Here is a 23,768-nt window from a genome sequence, read left to right on the forward strand (position 1 = left end):
AATGACTTTGGAGTCCATGATGGCGTGCTGCCTGAGCGAGGAAGCCAAGGAAGCCCGGCGGATCAACGACGAGATCGAGCGGCAGCTGCGCCGGGACAAGCGGGACGCCCGTCGGGAACTGAAGCTGCTGCTGCTGGGTGAGTGTGGGCCACCATCAGCACACACGCCTTAAGAGCCGCTGGGGTGTAGGCTAGACATTGCTGTCCCGGGCCCTGTCCGGCTGGCCCCCCAATGCATTATATGGCGTGGTTGGTTCGGTTTTCCTCAGGTGCCTGCCACCTTCACCGCGGGGCGGCCGTGGAGGTGGTGGCAGTGAACCGCTCGTCGTTCCTCCGCCACCGCGTTGTGTGCGCGTGCTCGTGTGCAGGCTTCGCCGAGGCGCTTATAGCTGGGTAAATAACCGTGGTTACTGTGGGTGGGTTTGATATGTGGGGAACCCGTCCTTCCAAAATGGAGAGGGAAAGGATGGCTGGTCAGTGGAGGGGGTGTTGGGGGAATATCGGCGATGATGTGTATAGGAGAGTGATGGTAAGGAAGCAGATTAATGAAAGAACTTGCAGGGGGGTTGTTTTGCAGATTTCTGGTGCATTGTTCTCTGAGTCTTAGGTTGCTGGGTCACCAGTTGCATTTTTTTCATTGTGATTTTTATTCAGTGAGGCAAAATGGGATAAGGGGCTTATGCCCAGATTGTAGACTGACTTTTAAAGCAAAAGGAGAAAAAAATCATAAAGACCAAGATGCATCCATGAAGGTGAAAAGTAACCTTAAAGTATACTGGTGGATAGCAGGATCTTTAACACCTTTGGAATTCACCCACTGTTCCAAGAAGTAAAATCTATCGTTTCATTTATCTTTAATTAAAACAGGTTGTTATTTTGGAGCCACGAGTGTGCAAAGGCAATGTTTGTTTAATAGGAATTTGGCTTGTGTTAAAATAAGCTTTTTAAATTAAAACACATTTGTTTGTATATGAGGTGCTCTACTAAACTCTGTAGTTCTTGTAATACAGCTTCTGTCGTAGACTAGCAGGCCTTGAAATATGTCTGCACCAGTATTTGGGTGTATGGGAATGTTCCAAGTGGATGTGGGATGTTTATGCCAAAGACTTTAGTCTTGGGTCAGGTACATGAAAGTAATTATTTATATTGGGGAAATAAACTGCCTTTACACTAAGGTGATTTTAAAGGAACTAATTTATTTTAGTGCTTGCTTATGAACGTGTTACTTTCTACTTTAAATAATACAGCTTGTCTCCTGTATATGGAGAAAGGTATTGGCATCCTTAACTGATGTGGAAAAAGGAGGGGTGGAGACAGATACAATGCTACCAGTAATAACATTCTGTCTCATTTCGGCCTAGTTTTGGGTTGATGGAAGTGTGTGCTGTGGCTATTTCAAGATCCAAAACCAAGATAAAATAGAGGACAGATAGCTTGCATTTTAAAAATTTTATGGATGTTCAAGTATAATTACTTAACTATATGCACTTGCTGCAGGAGAGGCAGTTGATGTTTGACTTGTTACTCGGGTCAAAATTGTTGCTGCATTTCCTGGTCTTGTAGTAATGCTAGAGGTTTCTCCCAAGTTTTTAAAAATGCATGAAACTTACTGAATGGTACCAACATATACTGCACAGAGAAGGAATTCAGAGATTTGATTCCACAGTCAGTAGTGCAGATCTGGTATTGTTTTATAAGATCCACCCACTGGTAATGGTAAGTGTATGGTAATGGTAGATTAGGCCCTATTTGTGGCATTACTTTTAGAACAAATGAAATAAAGTGTTTTCAGAGCAAATAGACAAGAAGCCATCACTTAGAAGAAAACACACTGATTGCCTGTATGAATGTTTTCTTCATATATCAGTGTCTGAATAACTGTGCTTCTGAATGTGTAAGCATGATGTACGTGAAACTGAGGTAAATATTCTGCTTCATACTTGATAGCATATCTGCATTTGAGTAGAAATCAGTATAGAAATTGTTCTTGTGTACACATTTTTCATGTTGTACTTTGTCAACTGCAGTCACATTTGATTGAAAGTGTTTGTGCACATGCAGCTGTTTAACAGTTAATATTGTAAAATGCAGTATAGCAGTAAACCACTGTTGAAGTCACGGGGTTGGATAGAGATTCAAGTTTCAATTTATTAAAAAACCCCAAACAAACCAAAACTCAAAGTTTCTAAAAATTTGTTTTAATTAGTGTATTTCTTTTAGGTATCTGACAGTACTTTCAGTCACTCTCCAGCCTAATCATTTGTTCAGTTCTTAAGCTTTTGTTATTTGTTTGGGTAATTCATATGGTTAGAATGGACAAAATCATTTTAAAAATGGGAAAATAATAATTAAAGTGAGGAAACTGGGAAATGTCTGTAGCTGTTTGCCATCCATTTTTTAAATTGACTTGACCTTTACCGTCCCATTAAGTATCTTTAGTCATCAAAACTTGAAGTAACAGTAGTGCTTAACTTTATTTTATGTAAATGTAAGGCAAACTTCTTTTAAAAGAAGTGCCAACTTCTCACTCCCACATTGAAAAGTGTTGTTGGATTTAGAAGCCTAAATGGGTTAAAGGTTCTTGAACATGGAACAAAAGGTATATCCTTTTGATCATAAGGTGAAAACACAGCTTAAGCTGAGCTCAGTTAGCTGACCACATGTGCTTTTTGAACTTGTTGCAAGTGCGAAGTAAAAGGTATTAAATCAAAAGATTTTAAGGAACAAATGAGCATGTCTATGCCATATTTTTTGATCTCATTTAAAAATCAGACATACATACAAATGCACACATGTAGCAAATATAAAGAAAAATTCTGTGTCAGAATAGAGGATATTTTCCCCTCCTTTACTTGTAGAAATTATAGTGCTTCCTTGCAAAATGAAATATTTCCCTCCCATCTATGTTTGTTACTGTGTGACACATTATGCTGTGTGCACCTTTCTTGTGTATTAATGATATGTTTTTACTTTTCATGGGATCAGAGTTTAAAATGTTGAAAGCAATTTCTGGAAAACTTTTTGCATGGTAAGATTATTTTAAATTATTAGTTAAAAAATAAACTCTCTCCATGATTAAACATTAAAATACCACTTTTAGGTGCTGCATTGAACATCATTGTCCTGTTTTAATCTACTGTAAAAAATTAAGCAAAGTCTCTCTTACTATTGTAATTCTAAAAAGTGAGAACTCTAGCATATACACTGAAAATAGTTCAGCTAGCACAAGTTGGTTGCAATGTTTAATGTACTTTGGAGCAAATTCAGTCTTCCACTGATTTGGTTTTTATCTCCTGTATTTTTGAAATTCTTCTGTATTCCATTACTACTGAACATTTTGTAAAACCTTATGATTGTTCTCCAGAGCATAAAGTTGTTAGCATTTATTTGTTGTTTGCTGTTGTAAATACGTATGTTGCTATAGTACAAAAAAGTCATGTGTTTTTAGTGTTTTATATGGATATGCACTGAACAATGTACAGTATACTGCATGCTTATATTTTAAGCATGTATGTATGTATTTATTGTTAAGTAGCAAGAGGTATGTGATCTAACTTTTCTATGTATATAATTTTGACTGTTGTCAGTGGAAGTTTTACCTGGTCTCAGAAAGCAATGTTTGGGCTTAAATGTTAGTTTGTAGCCATAAGCCTTCACTACTGGACATAATATGCCTGTACACTGTATGTATTTGTGTTATGCATTATTTTCTCTTCAGAAGTATCTAAGAAAATAATCAGCAATCTCTATAAGTTTTGGCAAAATTAGGTATTGGAGATGAATCAGTGAAGCAAGGTGTTAAATATGAGTATCTTTTCATTATCTATATGTTACCAAAGAAAACAGGTGGGAAGTAAACCATTTGAATTTAGCATGAATTTCAACTAGTCTTGAGTAGAAAACTTTGTTTCTTTGTTTTCCAAACCTATAGGATATATATATATATGTTGTAGGGTTTTATTTGTATACCTGTGGTAGCTGAATGAAAGATTTGTGTACAGAACTCTGTAAATTAGCAGACTTAGACTTCAAAAACCTTGAAGAGGAAGTGGGCCCGTCAAGCCAACAATCAATCTTCCTTCTCTGCTGTAATCTGAAATATGTATGCCAATAGTCTCATCTACTTATATAATAGATAAACTGATACTACAAGTTTGAGGATTTTTCGTGCACAATTTAAAAATGCTGGTATTGATTAGCATATCCTAATTGACTATTTTCTTTGCTCTTCATTAAAGCAGAAAATGTAATTATTTTGAAAGAGCATTGCAACCTTTTTTTATTATCTTGTATTGATCCATACTTATATTTGCACTGAACACTTGCAAATAAGTTTAGGTAATTACAACAGTATGTATTTATGATTAGAAAACAAGCAAATAATATATATCTTGATTATCTATGTTGAAACTAGATTGGTAAGTATATCTTAATTTGGAGAAGCTGTTTCTAAGGTTATGTAATTTGATTCTGGATGACCAACACTGATCTATCTTATATATATAGACATATACATTCATTTATAAAAATAACTTTTTGAGGAAAACGTAAATCATCATATTGATATCTATGCGATATCGTGATTTCACATTTGCTGGAAAAGAGCATATTAATTTTTTAATGCATGATAAATGAATATTTTATTTTCAGCTCTTATAAAGAATTTTCTTCTCGGTTATTTTGTTTTAATTTTCCTCCTTCTTTAAAAGTTATCTACTTTAGTTAATGGAAATTAGTTTAGAACCTTAATACTCAAAAAATTCTGACTAACTTAGTTTTGCTCATATGTCAAAAAATCAAGGGACCCAAAATTTGTACTTCCTTTTAAAAACGTTGAATTTGTATGGGAGGGAAACATGATAAAACAGAGGACTCTCTTGAGAAGGGACTTTGGGGTATATATTGTAATGTTTAGAAATATTTCTGGTTTTAGCTACTTCAAATTGTTTGGTGTGTAAAGGCAGTGGTAATTTAATAAGAGACAGCATTTCTTTTGAAGTACTATGACAATCTGCAAAATTAATTCTGGGAAGGGAGAGCATGATAAGTCAGATGTGTGTTTCTTGCTCTGCTGAATGGATTAATACTCAGGGAATGTGTTCTCATACTTGAACAAGATAGCATGCAGCTGTTGCTAATAAAATTATGGGACATTTTTCAACATTCAACTGTTATTTGCTCTACTTATTTAAAAAGTAACTTACAAGAATCAAGAGCAACAAAGTAAAATAAAAACTGAGGAAGCACTTGAATATTGGAAATACTATGAAGCTATATAAATAGTATTCTTAAAATCAGAGAAGTAAGTGGGCAACAGGCTTTAAGTATTGTGTTAACACTGTGCAAAGAAATAAGATACTGAAGGACACAAGTCTAAGTGATACCACAGTTTGAAAAGGAAGTTCTAGGAACAATATATATCTGTGGGTTCTTTTTTTTTTTTTTTTTTTTTTTTTTTTTTTTTATGCTAAATTTGAGAATAGAATAGTTCAAATGCCTGACCACTTCAGGGTGGATCAAAAATTAAAGCCTGTTATTAAGGGCATTGTCCAAATGCCTCTTTAACATGGACAGGCTTGGGGCATCAATCACATCTCTGGGAAGCCTGTTCTGGCGTTTGACTACCCTCTGGGTAAAGAAACACTTCCTAATGTCCAGTCTAAACCTCCCCTGGTGCAACTTTGAACCATTCCCACACATCCTCTCATAGTATCATTCTGGACAAAATGTCTAGCACATAGATGGATAAGCATGTCATGCAATGGGTGAGCAACTGGCTCATAGGTCAGGCACAAAGGGTTATAGTGAATGGGGTAACATCAAGCTGCTGACCGATCGCTAGTGGGGTTCCACAGGGCTCCATCTTAAAGGCAGTTCTCTTCAACATCTTCATAAATGACTCGGACACATGACTGGAAGGGATACTAAGCAAGTTTGCAGATGATACAAAAGTGGGAGGAGCTGTTGACTCCCTTGAAGGCAGGGAGGCCCTGCAGAGAGACCTCAACAAATTAGAAGACTGGGCAATCACCAACTGTATGAAGTTTAACAACAGAAAGTGCTGGATTCTGTACTGAGGGTGGGGCAGCTCTGGATGTATGGACAGACTTGGGAATTAGATGCTGAAGAGCAGTGTTGCAGAAAGGGACCAGGGAGTCCTGGTCAATGGAAAGTTGAATATGAGTCAGCAGTGCCCTGGGGCGCATCAGGCACAGCATCACCAGCTAGTTAAGGAAGGTGATTGTCCAGCTCTGCTCTGGGGCAGCCTCACCTTAGATATTGTATGCAGTTTTGGTCACCACAATATAAGAAAGCTATAAAGCTATTAGAGAGTGTCCAAAGGAGGGCAATGAAGATGGTGAGGGGCTGTGAGGGGAAGCCATATGAGGAGCGGCTGAGGTCACTTGGTCTGTTCAGCCTGGAGGAAACTGAGGGAAGACCTCATTGCAGTCTACAGCTTCCTTGTGAGGCGAAGAGGAAGGGCAGACACTGATCTCTTCTCTGTGATGATCAGTGAAAGGACCCAAGGGAAGGCCCTGAAGTTGTGTCAGGGCATATTTGGGTTGGATATTAGGAAGAGGTACTTCACACAGAGGGTGGTTGGGCACTGGAACAGGCTCCCCAGGGAAGTGGTCACAGCACCAAGCCTGCTAGAGTTCAATAAGTATTTGGACAATGCTTTTGGTACATGGTATGACTCTTGGGGATGGTCTTGTGCAGGGCTAGGAATTGGACTTGATTATCCTTGTGGGTCTCATCCAACTCAGCATATTCTGTGATCTTGTCTGGATACCAGGGAGAAGAGATCAGCACCTCCCTCTCCACTTCCCCTCCTCAGGAAGCTTCAGAGAGCCATTAGGTTGCCTCTCAGACTCCATTTGTCCAAACTAGACAAACCCAGAGTCCTCAGCCACTCCTCACAGGATGTGCCTTCCAGTCCTTTTACCAGCTTTGTTGCCCTCCTCTGAGGGCACTTCAAGGACTTTCAAATCCTTTTTTAATTGTGGGGTAAAGAAGTGCATGCAGTACTCAAGCTGAGGCCACTCCAATGCTAAATACAGAGAGATAGTCACCTCTATTGACCAGCTGGTTGTGCTGTGTTTGATGCGTCCCAGGATGTGTTTTGCCCTCTTGGCTGCTGGGGTACACTGCTGACTTCAATTGAGCCTGTTGCTGACCTTCACCCCCAGCAGGGTTATTCTCTAGCCACTCTTCTCCCAGTTTATACTCTTAAATTGTTAATCTGAATGTTAATTCTCTTGGTCATGTTAGAGAACGTTGGATAAGAATTCCTGAAACTACTTCTATCCATGTTTCTGGGTAAATGGGTTTCAGCCAGAAAGACAGAAGTTTTCTGTAGCAGCAAATGCTAACTTATAATGCCAGAAAAACTGAAATGCATGAATGCTGAGAAAGGTGTCAGGTGGTTTTAGGAACCTATCAGGCTTGGGAAACTGAGGATATAATATGGGACTTGTTTTTTTCTAAACCCTGATATTTGCTTTACTAAGTATTAGGCATGTCACTTCATCTCATAGACCAGGGCAATGCTAGCAATAAAAATTCAGTGCTGTATCTGGATGTGATGGAGTTAATTTTCCTCATAGCAGCCTGTATCATACTGTGTTTTGGATTTGTGACTAAACCAGTGTGGATACCATCAATGTTTTGGCTATTGCTGAGCAGTGCTTTCACAGTGCTAAGATTTTATCCTTTTTTTCCCCACTCTGCCCCGCCCCCCCCCCCCCCCCTTCCCCCATCCCTGATCTCAAGTCATTAAGGGGGGTGGGGGGCTGGTAGGATGCGCTCAGCAATAAAAGATCTGGGAAATAAGGAGGAAAGAGAGAAATGCCATTTATCTTCCTAAATAGCATTGTACATGCTGAGGCTCAGAAAGTGTCAAAACAGCCTCAGTTTGCTTTACTTACATGTGTAGCTTTTTCTTCACCTATTAAACTATCCTTATCTTGATACATGTGGTGGTTTGACAGGAAATATGTTTTCTGGGATGCTGTGGTCAGGCCAATGGATGCTCAGATTTTAATATTGGCACCTAATGTGGCCATTGGGACATTGGATCTGTCTCTGAGAACATGGGGTTAAAAGCAGAGCTCTCCCCTGGGAGGCTCTCTTGGGTTCCGGTCAGTGAAAGGTTCAGACCTCCCCTGCCCAGCTGCAGGCTGGGCGGGGGCCGGGGCCCTGGACAGAAGGGAGGTGAAGGCCCCTGCAGGATGGAAGGGTGGAGGAGCACTGAGAGGCATCGGGCAGCCACCCCCCCCCCCCCGCCAGGAGAGACAGAGAGAGAGCCTGTGCCTGTGCTTGTGCCACCTTGAAATTTAATAGTGGCTGGCTGAGAAAGGGCGGGGGTGCAGCGAGAAGGTGCCCGGCTGGGCAGCTGTGGGAGTTCTGGACAGACAGAGCCTCAGATTTTTAATCCTTTTCTTGGATGATGGAAACCTTACAAATGCTAATCCTCCTGGAGCTGAATGAGAAGAGAGATAGAGATGAGATAAGAGGAAATGGGCCACGAGAGAAATGGAGAAGAACTCAGGTGGAAGAGATGATAGAGTAGCTTATGCTGGACTCTTTTTGTGTAGCCATGGACAGAGCCATTTCTCCTTATGATACAGAGACTGCATTCTAGGGGGAGGCAATGCCTCAGGACCAAGAGGGTTCGGTGTGGGTACCCCTCGGCCCCAGGGGGTGAAAAATATGGGGGGGACAGATGTCCCAAAGTTGAGACTGTGCCTTTTTGGAGTGGGACAAAGCATCCTTAGAAGTCGACCCTAGAAGCAGCTCTGGTCCGTGTTCAGTGGTGAGAGCGCTGGACATGAAAGGAAGAGGTCACCATTGGCACAAGAAGGACTCCTTCTCTTGATGAACTGAGGATTGAGTATTCTGAAGGGTGGTGCCGGACCAAGAGTCGATGATTTGGGGGATGTATTGTATTGGGAATTTGGTGGGGAGGAGGAGGAGATGTATTTGTGAAGTTTTCATTTTCCTTGTGTGTTTCTTTTTTTTTCCTTTCCCTTGTAGTTTAGTTAATAAATTCTTCTTTATTTCTAAGTGGGAGCCTGCTTTGCTTATTCCTGGTCACATCTCACAGCAGAAACCAGGGAGAGAGTATTCTCATGGAGGCACTGGCATTGTGCTAGTGTCAAACCATGATAATACACAATGGCAAAAAATGCACTCTTGAGCTAAAAACTCTTACAGATCAACATGCTTGCACAATTCTTGGTATGTTATAAAAAATAACTTTCCCCTGTGAAACATTGTCCTGTTCTTACCTTGAATTTCTCCAGGATTTGCTTCTAGTCACTTGTTATATTTTGACCTTTGATATTAGATATATGACCCATGGGCACTTAGAAACTGAGACCAAGATAGTAATTAATCTTTGTATTGATTATGAAGCTAAATTAACTGATTTCCTAATGCTAATTGTAGGGTGAATTTTTGAGTCCTTTAATCATTCTTATAGTTATCTTTCTCATCCTTTCCAACATCACTTCTAAATTACAGACTATGAGAAATGAGCACTGAGGTGTATACATTCTTTGCTACAAGTGCAGAAGTAAAATTTTTCTTGTGATAGTTGAGTTGCCACTGTTGAGATTTGTACAAGGAAAAAAATGACCTTTTTAGTTATGGCATCAAACTATTCATCTTTAAATGGCTATGTACCATAACTAAAATATTCTTCAAAACAATTGCATTTCAGGGTAGGTTGACTGACCATTTGCAACCTGCTTTCTCTATTCCTGTATGGTTAACCTTATATTTACCTGTATTCAGAAGCACAGTCTCTGCCTGTTCCCGGTTTACAGGTTATTCATCGTCATATCCTCTTTGTAATTTACCAGTTCACAGCTTTTGTATCACCTACAGATATTGTCAGTAGTAAGTTAAGAGGTATTTTTTTTAATCTCATGGGAAAAGATATTTAAGTTTCTTATCAGAATAGGGGTATCACTGAGATCCTGTTAGAAACAAAGCTGCCTGAGGACTTTCTCTTATGTAATTTAATACTTTCTGCTTAAAGAAGGAATGTGTGCTGTTTGTTTGTTGTATGATACGAAATCAGTTGCTTAGCAGAAGCCTAGTTCCTCAAAACTGCTGCATTTATAAACCAAACCACTAGAACTGTTGTAACTGCTTAACTCTTGGTATGCAATCTCTCCCACGTCCCATTCTCATCCTTGGGTTTTTGGGGTTTTTTTTGGTGATATTTCAAGATTTATGACAGAAGGGCTTCTTGGTCAGTTATCCCTTTGATAAGAGGTGTCCTGACTTACTGAGTAACGATAATGTTCTAACTTTAGTAACTGCTCTGTAACTAATATCTTCAGTAACTGCTGTAGTGGAAACTCTTTCAGTGTCACTTTAAATATGATCTGTGTTTCCCTAAAACCAAAACAGAAATATTTGCAAACTGTATGTGGATTTTTTGGTGTTAATATGAAGAACCATATCCATTTAATAGCGGACCAATGCAGTTTTAAGTTTTTGGTTTTTGGGGTTTTTTTTTTGCATGAAAATATGAAGTTTAGAAAACAACAACAAAAAAAAAAACCCTCCCCAGTCTTTGGAACCCTTTAGTTCTTCATTTGACTTCTCTTCCCCCCTCCCTCCCCCTTAACAATTTTTAATACTTCTGAAGGTTTTAACTTACCTATTTCAACTTTCTCTTTACATCCCCTCTTATCCAAACTACTTTTACTGTTTTTCATGCCTTCTTGTTTTGTGGAATTGAGGCTGTCTAGCTATTTAATGAAATGTTATGAAATGCCTCTTAGTTGTTCCCATTTTAAATTTAATTGCAGCTGTTCTCACTCCTAATTCTGTCAGGTTTTGTTCAAGTATCTCTCATGAAACATGAAGTATTTGTACTACTAGTTTTGGACTTTTTTTGCTTGCATATAATAAATGTAATCAAGTCATGATAACACCCTCTAAAAATTACTTTTTACTTCAGTTCTGACACAAGTTCTTTTTCTTCATATGATAAGATGTATTTCTGTATGGTGTTTTCTGTGTTAGAAAATCATCATTTCTGAAATACAGACATTCCAATGTAATTTGATTGGGACTTGTAGCATCAATTATGTTGCCCTGGGAGACTGTTACCTCCTTCTGTTTTCATTAAACTGTTTAAAGAACCCCACTCAGTTGTTTGTCAAATCACGTGTGACACGGTCATCTGACATGGTTCTAGCTTTTGTGTCAATTCTTTCTATTAGATTTTAAAGTGAAAACCTTAAAGATTGCTGTCTAGAAGCCAATTTTGAAGCACAGAAATGTTAATCACTGCACTTTGACTCATGTAAATCTTTGCTTCGATTATATCTCCCTTTTTAAATTTAATTTGTATATTAGCAAGCTTTTGGGTTTACCACCTATGCATCTAGCATTTTTGTAGACAGTTAAATTTCCTCTTTTAATTTGATGCTTTGTTCAATTTTAATCTTATTTTTATTTTTTTCTGCTAAATAAGTACACTATTGTTTTCCCTCTCATCCTTCTCTTTCAGTAGTGAAATAATACTCTGGCCTCTTTGTCCAGTCTGTCTTTCTGAATGTTTTTCATTTTAACAATGAGAACTATCCAAATTCTGCAACTCCATCTTCCACATACATCCAGTGATGCTCTATCATATATTCTTTACCTGTCCAGGAATTTACCTTTAGGTGATCTGGTGGTTTTTTTTTTCTCCTGGTATGTAACAAAATTGTCATTTAAATTTGATGCCAAGCTAATAAATGTAGAATGCTTAGATATTTATTATTTGGAAGAATTGCAATTATTTGTTTATTGGCAAAACTGAAGTATCATCAGTGGATATTAACAAATGACATGTTCACATATGTTCACTTTTGCTGTCATTGTCTGTGTTAAGCAAGTTTCTTCATCTGTTGTCAGGGACTTACATCCAAATATAGTGCACATTAATGAAATAGCTATCCCAGCCATATGCGCCTACCCCTTGGGATACCTGCAGACTTCTCTTATGTACTGTATATGCTGTGTTCATGGCTTGTCTACCTCATGAGTACAATATGACTATAAATGAATGTCTTTGTGAAAGGAGCAATGCTTGGTGAATGTTGGCAGTAGCTGTTTAGCATTTCTGTGAAATATGAAAAAAGTGTTGTTACACCTTGAGAAACAATGACTTTAGAGGACTATTAGAAGGCCTTCTGCAATTTCTGCAAAGGGTCCAAGTTTGTCCTTAACAGCTGTGTGGCTCTTGTTCTCCTGAAGGAATTGAATGCTCCAGGACTTAACTGCAAGTGGAAGGGTCTGGGATGCTTACTGTTTAAGAAAATTCAGACCCTAGGTTCTGAAGCAGTCGATTTATTACAGGTTGAGCTGAATGCCTCCAGACAGACCCTAAACAAAGAAATCCCCGTGCCTTTATACCTTCACAGTCTGTGCACCTGATCTTCACGTGTTCTTCATGTGCCTTGCACACACCTCTTGGTCCAATGGTGATTTGTGGTCTGGGGTCTTCTAACACCTCACTGATTTTATCCACACGGGCTGTGCCAACTTCAGTTGTCCCACATCTGTGCTCATCCAGCTCCACAATATCTTTGGGACTTTTCTCAATTCTGAGGGTATTCCAAAATAATTTCTGGTTATACCTTCTTACATTTTTTCTTTTATCACATTCATTCCCATAACAATTAAATCTATTCCTTCTGGTGCCAACCTTATTTCTATATCCAAAGCCTGCAGCAGATCCCTTCCCAAGAGACACACTGGTGAGTCCTCAGCTATTACATTTTCCCCATACACTCTTATTTCCAATCCTTTGTTTCTATCCTGAAATTTTTTTTGCCGACACTGTCACCAATAAATTCCCTTCCTGTTCCTTTATCTTTCTTTTCACCTTCCATTCTTCCACCTTTTGCTTTTCTTCCCTTCCATCGTATACAAACATGGCTACACTCAGTATTTTTTTACATGTTTACACTTTCACCATACTAGATTTCACAGAATCACAGAATCACTAGGTTGGAAGAGACCTTTAAGATCATCGAGTCTAACCCATGCCCTAACACCACCTCGACTAAATCACGGCACTGAGTGCCACATCCAATCTCACAAAAGCTAAAAATAAAGCACATGAGCCTTTATATATACATTTAAACTTGAAACAGCTCTAAACAGCATCCTCCCTTAGCCTTGGCATTTTACTTCCCCAAGCTGTTAATTCTCCTGAGGACCACAGATAATGGTTGTAAAATGCTAACACTGGGGCACTACTTGGCAGAACCCTATGTTGCATAGCAGTGGGATTTGGCACCATGTGCAGGGACATAGGATACAGCCCTGCATTTTGCAGCAGCGGGGAGGTAGGAGCAGGAGCAAGCGAAGGGACAGCGAGCAAAGTGACAGAAGGAGATAAAGCAGCTGCAGTTTGCCAAGGTAGGCGGTAGAAGAAAAAGCAAGCAGAGTGGCTGAAACAGCCGCAGCAGCTGCAGTGTAGGGAGGAACATCCTCCCCCGTTTCAGATACTAGTTCTGTGATTGCAATCACCATTTGCTTTCTGACTTAGTTTTAGGTTTTCTCCTTGCATAAGCCAAATTATCCCATATAAACAAATAACACATATGATTAGAATGATGATTTTCTAAAGATATTCTTAAAGATGTTTGATGGTTTTGATCAAATGTGTACCACAACCTGGCCAGGTTTTCTATGGATTTATCCTTGTTTTTGTAGTGACAGATGGGCATTTCTCCTGATGCAATTCTATAGCACACTTTTTCAACAGTTCTTTTGTTCCAGACTTTTGTTTTTGTTTTGTTTTATTTTTTCTTCAATTCTGGAGGATTTCAGCCAAGGGCATCCCCTTCTCTACTCTGGCCATATTCCTCAGTTTTACCTTGTTTCAGAGCTCTAACCTCAAATTTCCTTTTTACCTAATTTCAGTGACTTGAACTCCAAATTTCTTTTTTACCAAAATACAGGTACCATTTTTCAGAGGACTTAAAACTCTCTTAGACAAACTCCTTGTCATCTCTTATAGAGTAAGGCTGGACTCAAACCTGCCTCCTTGGAATGCTGAATTTGAACCTGCATCCCACTTGCCTCTGTGTCAGAATTTAAACTCATTCTAGAGAGAAAGCTTCCACTGCAAAGAGCCCCCATGAACTCACCTGTCTGCCAGCAGTATGGATATTTGGAGTCAGGAGGATCCAGAGGCAAGACCTAGGATCCCATCTGAGTTGCTGTTTGTTTAAGAAAAGTTCAGACCCTGGCTTCTGAGGCAGAGTTGGTTTATTTCAGCTTGAGCTGGTGGCTCCAGAGAGGGACCCCGAACAAAGAATCCTGTGCCTTTATACCCTCACAGTCTGTGCACCTGATCTTCACATGCTCTTCACATGCCCCAGGCATGCCTCTTGATCCAATGGTGATTTGTGGTCTGGGTCTCCCAATACTTCATTGGATTCTTTCTTCATGTCCACCTGGGCAGGCCATTAACTGCTCTTATCTTCCAGCTTGGGCCAGCCTTGGGGCCCTCTAGGGTCTCAACCCTTCTCTGAAGGTATCCAATCTTCCTCTGTTTTCTCCCCTGCTTAGCAATTCATGCTGACAGAGTTCTTTTAGAGTTCACCTCTGCTAAGTTTTGAGCTGAGCCCACTCATGATAAGCTGTAAGTTACAATTAAGCTTAAACTTACCCAATTAATTTCTAATATTCTATAAGTAATTTTTTAAAGTAAATTTATAATCCCCAGCACTTACAGTACATCTTCTCTCTTTGATCATAGTCTAGCTTTTGGACATGCCCAGACAATCTCACCAAGATGAGGATTTGGAGCCTGTGGGACTATGTTATCCTATGTGCTTGTGGTGACTAGCAGGTTATGTATAATTTTCAGATGTGAATAAACATAGCTGAAACATGGTTGGGATTTGACTCCTGCTCTCCAGCGCTGACTCATGCAGTCCAAGCTCTTGTACTCCCTGAAAATGAGTTTCCTTGTGTAGTAGAACTTTTAAACCCCTGACTCATTCTGCTTGGTGGGCAGGGATTTTGAGGCTAGTGAGTTCACAGTGAGCATGCTGCAGCATCATCTTGCAGATGTGTATGAGCTATGTTACCAGTTCACCCAGACATTTAATTAGCGTGGCTGGAATCTTACTATGTTGTCCCTCACCTATCAGTTCCTTGTGTGCCTAGGGATTTATAAAATATTATTTTGCAGACACTCCTGGGCCGCTATGACTGGCTGCTTGAGGAAAATCTGTGAAAACCTTAGTTCTGCAGTTTTCAGGACTTCCAGCAGTAGTAGGCCAGCAGACTTCTCAGGGAATAGCAGCCTCTGCTAGTAGTCTATCATGTGGGGTAGACAGCAGGATATCTTGTTACTTTGGATTATGGGCTCCAATAGATAGCCTAGGTCTATGTTTCAACTGAGCTCTGAACATCTACAGGATTGAAGTAGAATGCAGCTTCAAGTAGTTGACTGTAAGCCAAGAGGCATTAAGAACTGACCTGGTGTAATAAACCCCAGTGTGGTCAGCATCATACCACACCAGTACCAACAACTCCTGATAAATAAGGTTTGATCATTATAAAAAACTCAGGTCTTCTGCAGTGCTCAGAGGTTCAGTCTACTGCCAGCAAATTCCCTTTGCACACAAAACAAAGCCTTTAAGTAACTATATTGGGTTTGCATGGACAGATTTTGGTAATGGGAAGGCTATTGGGGTGGTTTCTGTGAGAAGCTACTGGAAGCTTCCTCCATGGCTGGCAGAGCCAATGCCAGGTGGCTTCAAGATGGACATGCCACTCACTAAGGCTGGGCCAATCAGAAATGGAGGTAATACCTCTGTGGTAATATATTTGAGAAGAAGAAAAAACCAAACAAGGTATTGCACAGATGTAATTGCAGCCAGTGAAGAGCAGGATGAGAATATGTGAGAGGAACAGCTATGCAGACACCAAGGTCAGTGGAGAAGGAAAGGCAAGAGGTGCTCCAGGCACTGGAGCTGGGATTCCTCTGCAGCCCATGGTGAAGACCATGGTGAAGCAGCTGTCCCCCTGCAGCCCATGGAGGACCACAGGGATGCAAAGATCCACCTTCAGCCCCTGGAGGAGACCCACACCAGAGCAGGTGGATGCCTGAGAGGAGGCTGTGACCCCATGGGAGGCCCATGGTGGAGCAGGCTCCTGGCAGGGACCTGCAGACCCATGGAGAGAGGAGCCTATACTGGTGCAGGTTTCCTGGTAGGGCTTGTGACCCTGTGGAGGACCCACAGTGGAGCAGGCTGTGCCTGAAGGACTGCACCCCAGGGAAGAGTGACCCACATTGCAGCAGTTTGTGGAGAACTGTTGCCTGTGGGACAGACTCGCCTTGGAGAAGTTCATGGAGAACTATCTCCCGTGGGAGGGACCCCATGCTGGAGTAGGGGAAGGACTCCTCTCCCTGAGCAGTAGCAGAAAGATGAACTGACTGTAACCGCCATTCCCCATCTCCCTGTGCTGCTGAGGGGGAAGAGGTAGAGCTGGGAATGAGGGAGGGGTGGGGGGAAGGTGTTTATAAGGTCTTATTTTACTTCTCATTATCTTGCTCTGATTTTGTTGAATAAATTCAATTATTATCTCTAACTCGAGTCTGTTTTGCCCATGATGGTAAACAATGAGTAATCTGTCCTTGTCTTTATCTTAACTCATGAGCACTTAATTATATTTTCTCTCCCCTGTCCTGTCATGAACGGCGGGAGAAATGCGACACACCATATGCGTGAATAGCAAATCCCGAAGTTTATTGAAAACTCACACATATTTATATTGGTGTTAATGAAGCTTATACATATTGCAAAAGCTGAGCTCATTATTGGTTAAAGCACACTTGGATCAACCACACCTACTTCTATCTTCTAGTAATTGTTTTGCTTCTATGTTTGCATTCTTCTAGCTTCTCTACCTAAGATATCTACATTTTCTGGCAAGCGATTTTCTCCCCCGTCTTCCCGTTTCAGAGAAGGTCACTGTGACCTTTGTCAGTGATTGGACACTGGTTGCTTAGTTCCCAGCTTGTTTCCCCTATCCTTATCCATCGGTATCACATCGAAATGTCCTTTCTCAGCTAACCAATTATCCAAAAAGCTCTCTACATTTCCCCCGTTTTTCTGTTGAACAAGCATGGTTTGATTAAATGCGGTAGTTATCATCTTTCGCACCATATTCTGTAAGCATATACAAAAATATGGCAAGACTAATACTAACAACAAAGCTACAATAGCTACTACAATGCTAACCTTAACAATAGAACGTAACCATGATCCTAAGTTTAAAGATTTGAGCCATCCATCAATACCAAGGCCTGATTCCACCTGTAAGTTCCCAGTTAACCTCCGTAACTCAGAGAGCTGTGAGTGTACAGATCGTGCATGATCAGAGAGATTCATGCAACACATGCCCTCAAATTCATCACAACCATGGCCTTGTGCAAGTAAGAGAAAATCAATTGCAGCTCTATTTTGAAGTGTCGCATGGCGAATAGAATCTACATCAAGCAAAAGACTGGAAATTGCTAAAGAAGTTGCATTTGTTTGTTTAGCAAGCCAACACCCTAACCTATTTAAAATAGCATGAGCACCTGCGGCTGATACCCCTGGAGCTAAGAAAGATGCTGCAACTATGGCCGCTGGGGACCAAAACTTTACATCATCCCGGCAGTCAGCTGCAAATGCACGAGCCATTCGTTTGCTTCTACGATGGCGGCGGCTCATGCTTATTATCATGGACATGTTAGGTGTAAGTAGAGACAGTCGTCCAAGTGTACATGGTCCCCCGTGCAGCATTTATGGGATACCGGCCCAAGCACGGTCTCCACATATCAGGAAATATCCTGCTGGCAATTGAATAGGGTTATTGGATGAGACCGACACTCTTTTTGTTGTATAATTGCACCAGGCCGATGCATTTCGGTAGACAGCCATGCTGGAAGTTACAACATTAGAATGGTTCTTGACTGACAGCAGGCTTCTATGGTTAAAATGAATGCACGCATCTGCCATCACTGACCCTAGCAACTCCAACTCTTGGGGTTCCTGTGGTGCTATAGGAAAGTGGGAAATCCACTGATCCCAATTATCCACACTCATCCTAGCATTGCTGACCTTACAAGTTGGTACATGTAAAGGGCACGGCCAGGGATCTGCTGGTAATCCAACCAAACAAGTTGTGAAAGGATTGCCAGGAGAAGACAATGACAGGCAAATAGTCTCTTGTTTGGTTAAGTTTGCCAGGGTGACCCATATGTTAGTCTTGGGCTGCGGTGGGGCCCATGCCTGATGGTCTACACTGTCCCCAAAAGAAGCAAAAATTAATAAAGCAACAACATAAAGTTTCCATCCCATCTTGATTTTCCCAGGCACCCTTTTGGGCCACTCGGCCATCATGTCTGTCACAAACTCTTAAGAATGTCTCTTTCTCCTCAGCTTCAGCTTCCTTAAGTTCTTCAGACAATCCTCCCACACTTGGTTGGGATCCTGACCTCCCAAAATAGGACCTATCACGTTCGACTGTGACAGAGGAATATTTCTACCACACTTAGTCTGCAAAATACAGGACCGAGATATCCCCAAAACACGTTTGACTAAATGTTGTATTTCCCACCTAAACCATGCAAGGATTTTCTGTTCTGGGGACTCATACAATTGTAACCCTTGGAAACCAGGTAGTCCTGTGAACAATTTAAGATCTCTCTGCCAAGAGTTAAACCGCCAATAGAAATTACAGCTTTCACACCACAACTCAGGTAATCGAGTTTGGTGTACCCACTTAGTTTCCTGACAACCTCCACAGAAAAATAATACCCATACAGTACAACGTCTATCTTGACACTTAATACAAGCTAAACCCCTAGGCCCTTCAGATTCAAAATCAGAAAGCATCGAATACAAGCTTAATATGTTATCAAGAGATTTGCACCGATCAACTGCTCGATCGATGGCAGCATCACACTGTCCTTTCAGTTTGAGAAGTATCGGTCGAAGGATAATCAGCAGCTTCGTCTCCACCCGCTGACGATCCTCTTCGCTCAGCTGATCGAGGTGTTCCATCAAACACAGCTGCTCGGGTCCATTTAGCAGGTACCCACAGAGATCTTGTAGGGGTAGAAACACAAAGATATCCGCAGCCCCAATATAACACCTTAGCAGGACCTTGCCATTGTCCTGTTTTGGGATCCCTGTATCTCACCCATACATCTTTCTTTACACCATCTGTTTCATGTACATAGTGACGAATCACAGCAGGAACCTTATTTTCCCCAAAAACACACAGGTGGTTCAAAACAAACAAACACTTTAACAATCTCTCTTGTGGCTCTCTGGTATCCATATATTTACTCAGATATCTTTTCAAGGTACCATTTGCTCTCTGCAGCTGCATAAACAGCTCATGTAACCTCCTGTTTTGAACCTCTTTTATAGAGGCATCCTCTATTTGCTCACACACGCCTGCAACATACAAGGAATCTGTTACAATGTTAAGAGGTCCAGAGAAATGCATCATGGCCCATACAACAGCCAATAGCTCCATTGTTTGTAAAGTGTCCAACTCAGTAGCTTGGAGTATATGATGATGCCATTGTCCCTTTTCTCGCCAGATCACTGCTGCAGTTTTGGATTTTCTTCCTGCATCTGTGTAAGCAGTTATAGCATCCGATAAGGGCTTTAGTGATCTTTTTGGGCATTGAATCCAACCCCATTGTCCTATCACGACCCTTTTTGAGCAAATCAGCTAAAATTTCAATTTTCTGAAGGGTTTTATGTTGTTGAAGTGGAGGAGATATCCATTCCAAGGCCCATATCTCCCCCGTTTTTCTGTTATGCTGAGTAAGTGCACTCAGTAAAAATTTTGGTCCACACCAAACTGTCAGCTGTATAGGGAGATCAAGATCACGTCTCCGAACACTGCCTTGTATAACACAGTCCAATATCTGCTGCAGTGTCTCAACCTGTTCAGGGGTTATACGAACAGGCTGTGCCGGATCAGTTCCCTTTAACAAAGGTCAAAGTTCATCTAACAGTTCATTGTTCGATTCGCATAGGTGGAAAAAGAGTATGCACCATAATGGAAATCTCCCCTGTATAATCAGCGTCAATTATTCCAGATAAAACAAACAATCCCATCATTGTAGCCGAGGAACGTCCTAAAAGCAAAGCTCCCATAGGTAATCCATCAATAATGAGTGGTCCCTTTACCCCAGTTGGAACCTTTTCCGGGTGAGCAGACATCAGGGTCACTGGCCGCTGCTGCTGCCAGGTCCACTCCGAGGCTCCCGGCGGTGGCGGGCTGGAGGCTGGTTGAGCCGAGGAGGTGACAGCTGCTACTGGTGTCCGGGCGCAGGGAGCTGGTGGCCGGGAAGCAGAACTGCGCCGGGCAGCCGCGGGACGGGCGGACCTCCCGGAGCCCGCTGCTGCACGGGGGGTGGGAGGCCCGTCCTGCCGCCCCCTTGGCTCGGGGCTCGGGGCGGCTGCGGAGCGGAGCGGGGGGCGGCCGCGCTGCAGCTGTTAAGTCGCCCAGGACCGGGGCCGGCACGAGCCTCTCTGGCGGGGCGGCTGCGGGCGGCACAGATGGAGTACGCGTGGGGGGGGGGGGGGGGGGGGGCTGCTGCCGAAGCAGGAGCTGATAGCTGCAGGGAGCTGCTGTCTGGAGCGGGAACTCGTGTCGGCAGGGAGCCGCCGCTTAACGTAGATGCCGGTGCCGGCAGGGGACCGCCGTATGGGGCAGGAACCGAAGTCGGCGAGGGGGTGCCACTTAAAACAGGCGCTGATGTCGGCGGGCCGTGTTGCTTAGAGCAGGCGCCGATGGGGGTGGGGAACTGCCGTTTAGAGCAGGAGCTAGTGTCGGCGGGGACCCAAACCAGTCTCTGTAACTCCTGTTTCTTTCACGGGCTACGCTAGCCTGCTGGGCAGCTCTTTCCTCTGCCTGGTATTTCAAAAATTCAGCATGCACGACTCGCCATAACTTTCCCAACTTTCTCGCGGCTTTATCATCATCTATGACTGCCTGCCACAACTAATCCCCAAATATACGGCAGTCTGATAACCTATGCACTGCGCGAGAAGTCCGAAAAAGTCTTTGAGCATACCCATGAGCTAACAACCCATGAAGCTCTTTCTGCAAATCTATACCCTTAACCTTACACTTTTATAAAAAGCTAGGAAATAAATTATATGCTGTTTGCCTTTCTTTTTTCGTGTTGAAGATAACAGCGCGCTTCTTGCAGCTCTTTCAGGCTCCGGCAGCACGTATCGGCCGGGCTCTCCTTTGAGGTCACCCAGAGCCTTGCACCTTCCCTCTTTTCAGCGGTGCTTTTGCCGTCCTCAGCTGCGATAGGACCCGAACCCCGCTCATGCCGCCGACCGTGGCTAGTGCCGAAGAAGAATGTCCGGGGTCACCATTTGTCGTGAACGGCGGGAGAAATGCGACACACCATATGCGTGAATAGCAAATCCCGAAGTTTATTGAAAACTTACACATATTTATATTGGTGTTAATGAAGCTTATACATATTGCAAAAGCTGAGCTCATTATTGGTTAAAGCACACTTGGATCAACCACACCTACTTCTATCTTCTAGTAATTGTTTTGCTTCTATGTTTGCATTCTTCTAGCTTCTCTACCTAAGATATCTACATTTTCTGGCAAGCGATTTTCTCCCCCGTCTTCCCGTTTCAGAGAAGGTCACTGTGACCTTTGTCAGTGATTGGACACTGGTTGCTTAGTTCCCAGCTTGTTTCCCCTATCCTTATCCATCGGTATCACATCGAAATGTCCTTTCTCAGCTAACCAATTATCCAAAAAGCTCTCTACACTGTCCAGCTGTGGAGGGGAATGATAGGCTTTGGTGGGTCCCTGGCATCCAGCCAGGGTCAACCCACTACAGTCTTTTTGGTGCTGTGACTCAGAGCATGATTTTGAAATAAGGATAGTAATTGGGAGAGGTAAAGGGGAAAACAAGTACTGAACAATGTTAAAGAATAGAATGATCATGGGAAATTGACATTCTCATCTCTTTCCTTCCTAACACTTACTAATGTAAGCGTGCTATAAAGTCAGATCTTGCAAAGGCCAAGATCTATCTGTAGGTTCCTTTTTAAATGTAAAACTGCTTTTCAGTGCCCTTGTGATAACTAGGCAGTGAAATCCTTGAAGACAGGCCTTGACAAATAGGAGATTTTTAGCCTTAAATTAATCATTCTTGGCTCTTTTTAATTATTTTCTGAAAAGGGCAAGCAGACTTCTTATTTTTCCTATTAATCCCTCCTAGTGTTCCTCCATTATCGAAAGAGGCAGGGGAAAGGGCACATCGTGAGAACAGAAGCCACCCCTGTAGAACCCTGCTACTAAAATCTTGCCACACAAACCTAATACATCTAGAAATAAGGTTTAGGCTTGCATTTGTAAATTAAGGTTTTCCTTCCTGGCATTCTCCTTTTTAATTTAATTGTTTTACTAATGAATACTCTTTCTGGAGATTGTAGGTCAAGATCTTTCTCACTGTTTTCCAATTTGGATGATTTAATTGAAGAGATTAAATCTATAGGAAGATGACTTGAAACCAGACAGGAAATAATTGATTCCCTTATCATTTTCTCTCAGAGTAGAGAAAATGATTCTCTCTGTGTGTTTTTTAAGTGAAAAACCTCACTGACCAATTGATATTGCAAATTCAAGCTTTTAATGCTTTCACAATAACCTTGTTCTGAATTTGGGCAGACTTTTAAGTCTGTCAGCAAGCAAGGTAGATTTGTTTTCTAATAATGCAGACTATTGCAATTGTATATTGTGACAGAAATGTTACCTAAGAGTGTTTATTCTTAAGCTAACAGTATCTCTGCAATGATAAGTATCATGGACCTTATTTACCTCCCAGTAATCTCACTGAAATTATAGTTCTTCAGAAAAATGCTGGAAATGACACTAGATTTTGTTCCTGGATAAATTAATGAATCCACACTCACCATTGTTTCTCAAATAAAACACTGATTCAGGCTGATCTAGGTTTTGGATGTTGGGGTTTTGTTGGTTGGGGTTTATTGGTTGTTCTCTCCCCCATTTGCTTTATAGTGTGTTTATGTTGTAAATCACCAGATATTTGGACAAACATTTCTATTTGTCTTTGAACCATTTAATTACTATGACCTGGATCCCGCTGAATGATTTGGTTTCTAAATGATAAGGAATTTGCTTTTAAGTGAGCGCTATGAATAATTATTTTCATATAATAACTTTTCTGTTTGGAAAAGTATCATACTGATGCTAAATATTCAAGTTTGGGGAGTAGAGAGAATATATTACTCTTGTAGATGATACTGTTATCACCCAATTTATAGGCTGATATGGAAAAGAGACAAAGGTACCAAAGCAGTAGCTTTTACTAACTTATGTTGCACTAGAAACGCTTGCCGAGGAGTAGTAAGATTTTTGTGTTACCCAGACATAAATGCTTGAACTAAGCTTCACGTTTTAATATATTGGGGAACTTGTCATAATTCCATTAAAAAATACTATTTATAGGACTTGCTTGGAAGATGGAACAAATAATATAGAGATTTTTGCAAACTAGTTTGCATGAATAAAACAGAAGAGTAATCCGGAAAATATTACTTATAAATATTTCAGAAACTTAGAAATGTTCATGAAGAATTAGACAAAAAATTTTGTTTGAAATAAGTTGCAAAAGTTCAGAAATTGAAAGTAACAAAAATCAAGAAAACAAAATATAACAAA

The 23,768-nt window shown here is 41.3% G+C and overlaps 1 protein-coding gene across 1 annotated transcript in view; it reads left to right on the top strand.

The window, feature by feature from the left end:
• The first annotated feature begins 1 nt into the window (after window position 1).
• LOC143696579 (guanine nucleotide-binding protein G(q) subunit alpha) overlaps window positions 2-23,768 on the top strand; it is a 187,661-nt gene continuing 163,894 nt past the window's right edge. The window contains exon 1 of the mRNA XM_077193161.1: window positions 2-137. Within this exon, the coding sequence (XP_077049276.1) occupies window positions 2-137 (136 nt within the window). The remainder of the gene's footprint in view (window positions 138-23,768) is intronic.

This window comes from Agelaius phoeniceus, chromosome W (genome assembly GCF_051311805.1).
Source record: "Agelaius phoeniceus isolate bAgePho1 chromosome W, bAgePho1.hap1, whole genome shotgun sequence".
NCBI classification, from domain to species: Eukaryota; Metazoa; Chordata; class Aves; order Passeriformes; family Icteridae; genus Agelaius; species Agelaius phoeniceus.